This window comes from Hylobates moloch, unplaced genomic scaffold, assembly GCF_009828535.3.
Source record: "Hylobates moloch isolate HMO894 unplaced genomic scaffold, HMol_V3 SCAFFOLD_5, whole genome shotgun sequence".
Classification (NCBI taxonomy): Eukaryota; Metazoa; Chordata; class Mammalia; order Primates; family Hylobatidae; genus Hylobates; species Hylobates moloch.
Genome location: NW_026652280.1, coordinates 22460073 through 22465149, shown reverse-complemented (window position 1 = coordinate 22465149; position 5077 = coordinate 22460073). Strand labels below are relative to the sequence as shown.

Genomic DNA, 5077 nt, shown 5'->3' with positions numbered 1-5077 from the left:
ACCAGAGATCAAGTTCTGATTATTGTGTTCCAGTACCTGGATCCCACTATGCTTGAGCCAGAGAGATCTTTGAGTCTTTAAGTGAGGCCATATTTCCCCGCTCCTTTTCTAAGCTGGGTTTCTGTTGTGTGCAATCAAAAGACTTGGCTAACGCATTTGTGGATCTTTCCAATGGAAGAAACAGTGTTTAGATCATTGATTGTAAAAATAAAGCAGGAAACACACACACATAGTGAGATATGAGGATTCTCTGAGCCTCTATGAGCAAAAGTAGCCCACTCCCACCTTCAAGCAGAACTGGAACCTCTGAGGTTCCAGTATATTTACTCTTTTGAATTTTAGGATTAACTCCAGGAGTGGGAGCTGAAGCTGTCAGCAGCCAGGAACATTTCAGTTTGAGTTGATTAGTCCAGGTTTTTCCTTTATCAGAAGTGGAGAGAAGTGGGCTGGAAAGGAGTGAATATGCAGAAAGTGCTTTGGTATTTGGGGAGGAGCTAGGAAAGGTGTAGGTGATGTGGTCAAGGTGACTGGGGAGGAAGCAGAACACAGAGCGTTAGGATGGGGGTGGAGGGGACACTAAAGATGTAGGAAGAGATGAAGGTGGAAAACACCAAAAGTTTTACCTGTAGAGATGTCGCAAGAAGCATAGCAAAGACAAAGTCTTCCTGAGTCATAAAGGCAAGGGTCATTCCTACCCTTGAACAATAGTGGTCTAGGTGCCTACGTAATACATGAGGAAAATTGATACTGATAAAGACTAGTGACTGTTTCCTGCCAGGTAAGATTCAGAACGTCGTCCCTCCTAGGCATCTGTACTTGTATGTTAGAAGCTATGATATGAGATTATTGACAGAGTCTGTAATATTTTCTTGGTGAAATATACAACCTCTGAGTTATGCTAAGGATCATAGAACACTCTGGTATCTACATTTCAGAGTCTGACACTAGCGTGATTGCAGGTGTGGGACTAGTGGGTGGGAAGATGGTGTGATCTGTGTGATTGTGGGTGGGTGTGGTGGGGGAATGGATGTTGTCTGAGTTAGATGGCATGTGCCTGTGTGTATCTGTGTGTGTAGTTGCGGTAGGAGGCACTGGTTTGAATCAGCATGGGGCTTGCCTTGTCCGACAGGCAGCTGTCAGCCAAGGGGCACTTCCAGTTGTAACTGAGAAATGGCAGTGTGCTATCTCTCCCAGAGCGGGATGATAGTAATTAATTGTTCATTGATCCCTGCAGGTCAGCTAGAGGTCAGGGAAGTTATTCTAGTGGCCTTATAGTTTGCCAGGCAACCGGGAGCAGTGGTTTGAAACCTTGGTGAGAGGTGAGAACTGTCCTGTGCCCTAAACCCTGATCCAAGGTGACGAGATAATTATGGTAACTTAACGTCTATGATTACAAATAATACACAAGTCAGCTGTTCAGAAAAACCATGCCAGCACACTATTTAAGACTTGGGGAGGAAGTGGAGAAAAGGTGTTTGACAGTGAACATTTTTCAGCACAGAATGGAACACTGCAATATGATTGTTATTACCATCACTTTCAAAAGCTTAGGTAAGTGTCCCTCTGTAGGTGAGACTGTGATTGGAGAACCCCATAGATCTCATCTTGGATCCACATAGGTGATTGCATTCTAAGAGAACTCCTGCACAATCTGAAGGGCTCGTGCACAGTGAGGGGATAAACAAAGACTCAGTTCAGGCTCCAGCACTTCTGCAAAGTCTTCTTCCATCTGCCACATTCTCCCAGCCTTCAGTGTTCTCCAACACATGACAGGGACACCCTCCTTTCATCTGTGCAGTCTTTATTCTGCAAATATTAACGGTGCCTCTCTTTTGTTCCAGGCACCATGCTAGGTGTGCATGTTGCATCTAAGTTCCCATGGAGCTTGTGTATGTCCTGAATGGTTTTCTCTGTCAACATCTCCCCTCTCCAACTAGATTGTAAGCTTTTCAAAGGCTGGCCATGTTACCTGTTTTAAACAACAGCCACAGAAAACATTTATTGACTGTTAGACTGGGCCGGGCACGTGGAAAGCTCCACAAAGCTTAGCACAGGGCCACATTGACTAGTCCCTCAATAAATATTGATTAATTAAAAAAAAAATGGAACTGAATTGTCGAGCTGATCATGGGGATGGTGAGGAGTGCAGGTGGGGTGTTGCTGTGGTGAAGTCTTGGTAGGTTCATTGTCTCCTGTGGGATGAGATTCAGAATAACGTCCCTCTGAGGCATCTGTACTTGTAGGTCAGAGGCTATGCGGTGAGGTTATTGACAGAGTCTGTTGTGCAAACTTTCTTTGTGAAATATACTATCTCTAAGTTATGTTAGGGCTTATAGAACAATCTGGTGTCTACATTTCAGGGGCATTTTAATTCAGGGAAGTGAGTGTTGGGGCGAAATCAGGGATCTGCTTTTCTCTTGAAATATTGATAGAAGGTTCTTTCTGTGCACCTGCACTTCTCTATTGGATGGCGCTGGATGTGGTTGCCTTTTGTGGCTCTTGGTTGCAATACAGTTCTCTTGTTGAAATGACCTCCCTCTGACTGACGCCTCCGCCCTAGGCTCATCAATGGCTACCAAGGCCAATGGACACCTTGTGGAACATAGTGTGGCATTTCACCCATGGCCTTCATGAAATGTGCCCTTTTGTAGTCCATGATCCTAGGCTCTTGTAGTTTTCCCTCCATCTTTTTAGTGTTGTTCTCAGTACCCCTCATGGGCTCTCCAGGTGTTCCTCTATCTCTTCTAAGTTCTCCATTGTAATTGCTACCTATAGTCTCTATCTTCAGTGAGATAGATGTCTCTCCCCAGCCCCAAGTCCTTGTTTCTTTGGACTTCATAGGCAGATGTCTGCACCTGAATAACCCATACCCATCTTAAACTAGTAAATAAAAATGGAATGCATGATCATGTCTCTGTCTCCCACCTTCACCTCTATACCTGTTCTCCATTTAGTAAATGGCACCTCCATACATCTGCCCAAGTGAGAAGCCTGGGGGTCATCCTTGGCCCTCTCCTTTCCCTCGCCCCTCACCCAGTTGTTCTCCAATCCCTGGGATGAGTCTATCTCCTAAATATGTCTTGTATCCCTGTTACCTTCTTCACCTGCCAGGCCACCAAGATCGTTCACTCCTCGCCATCTCCTTCTTAGGGCATTGAAATTGTTGCTGAAATCGTCCCCCTGTTTATCCCTTGCCCACTACCATTTGTTTCCCACCTTCCTGTTAGAGATCTTTTAAGAAATGCAGATTACGGTTCCCGCCCCACAATGCAAAGGTCAACGGTGATGCCATCTGGAGCGTGCTTGGAATCCAGCAGGCGGTTGCTGCCAAGTCTTCCACAACCTCCGCGGTCTGGAGCTGGCCTCCCCCGCCGCCGCCCCAACCGCCGCCCCCGCCGCCATCACCACCACCATCACCTCCGCCGCTGCCTCCTTGGGGCCCTCCTCCTTCACCGCCCCTTTAGCCACCTCTACACATTCTAGGCTTTCTGTCCTGGAGAAGAAGCTATAGTCGGTCTCCCTGTGGGCCCGGTGCGCAGCCATGGCGGATGGCGGCGGCGGCAGCGGCGGTGCGGGCCAGGCCTCTGCGGGGGCAGCCACGGGCGCAACCCGGGCCAGCGGGGGCGGCGGCCCCATCGACCCGGCCTCGTTACTCCCTGGCGACCCTCGGCTCATCGCTTTCATCGTGGGGCAGCTCAAGAGCCGGGGCCTTTTTGACAGCTTCCGCCGGGACTGCAAGGCTGATGTGGACACCAAGCCAGCTTACCAAAACCTGAGCCAGAAAGCGGATAATTTTGTGTCGACACATCTGGATAAGCAGGAATGGAATCCTCCAACGAACGAAAACCAACTGCGCGATGGTCTGAGGCGGAGTGTGGTTCAGTCAGGGAGGTCAGAAGCTGGAGTGGACAGGATTATTTCTCAGGTGGTGGATCCAAAACTAAACCACATCTTCAGGCCACAAATAGAACAAGTAATTCATGAATTCCTGGTGGCCCAGAAAGAAGCAGCTGTGCCAGCACTCCCTCCAGAGCCGGAAGGCCAGGACCCTCCAGCTCCGTCTCAGGACACTTCCTAAGAATATGCCTGACAGCTTTTGAAAGCGCTATTTAATTTTTGGTGAAGAAATGGATTCGGTTACATAAGAGTGCAGTTTCAGACTGAAGATAGGCCAAGTTCATCACTGAGCTCAAGATTTCCACCTCGACCATGAGCAGTGACCAGATTGAAAGGGAAGCAAGTTCGGCAGAGAGAAAGTTGACCGCCTTGCCCCCTGCATTGCGCTGCCATTTGGCCAGCCTTTCCAAGGGCATGACACCAAGCACACACTACAGAGAGGGAAACACTACCGCCACCCGGGATTGTCCTGAAACAGACATCTATACTTGAACCTGGAGACTGCACAAGGATTTTAGAGTTTGTGCTCTGGGATAAACGAAAGCTACAGCGACAGAACATAACCAATCCCAAAGACGATTTCAAAGAACAATGACAGTAAAGGTTAACTGGGAGGAGTATTTGACAGTACTTATTTGATATTGTCTCTCAGAGTTGCAAACTAGATTGTATACAACATTAGTGTCAGATAGCTTTAAATTTGTGACCTTCTTGTACATGAATCTTCTAGCCAGTTTCCTTTCCTTTGTAAGAGATAACAAAACATGAAACCCTGGAATAAGTGAGAAGTTCAGACATTAGGTATAAGGAAACTCATTTGCAGACTCTCTGTCCAGGGCTGCTTCCTGTCTTTCAGGGGCTAGTGAGTCTTGGGTGTGTTTATGTTATTCTCACATTTGTGTTGTATTAGAAAAGTGGATGGTCAATAAATGGCTTATCTTTCAACAGCAACAACAAAAAAGAAATGCAGATTTACATCCTTGTCCTCTTTAAGCTCCGTCAGTTTTCTGATATTTCTAGAAGGTCAGACACCTGGCATGGTTTATGAGGCCCATGATAATGGGGCCCCTGGTCACCTCTGCTGCCCCATACACTGTCATTTCTCATATGACGACCATGCCCATGACTATCTTGGACACCCTGTGTTCTCTCTGCTCACTGTGAAGGGAATGCTCTCAAC

At 47.4% G+C, this 5077-nt stretch overlaps 1 protein-coding gene across 1 annotated transcript; it reads left to right on the top strand.

Moving 5' to 3' along the window:
• The first annotated feature begins 3314 nt into the window (after positions 1–3314).
• On the top strand, positions 3315–4862 carry BOD1L2 (biorientation of chromosomes in cell division 1 like 2). The gene has a single exon (XM_032151701.2). It carries the CDS (start codon positions 3542–3544, stop codon positions 4076–4078), a length of 537 nt encoding a protein of 178 aa, XP_032007592.1. The 5' UTR covers positions 3315–3541; the 3' UTR covers positions 4079–4862.
• Positions 4863–5077: the final 215 nt, after the last annotated feature.

Coding starts and splice junctions, on each gene's coding strand:
- BOD1L2 (XM_032151701.2), top strand. CDS start 3,542: ATGGCGGATGGCGGCGGCGGCAGCGGCGGTGCGGGCCAGGCCTCTGCG.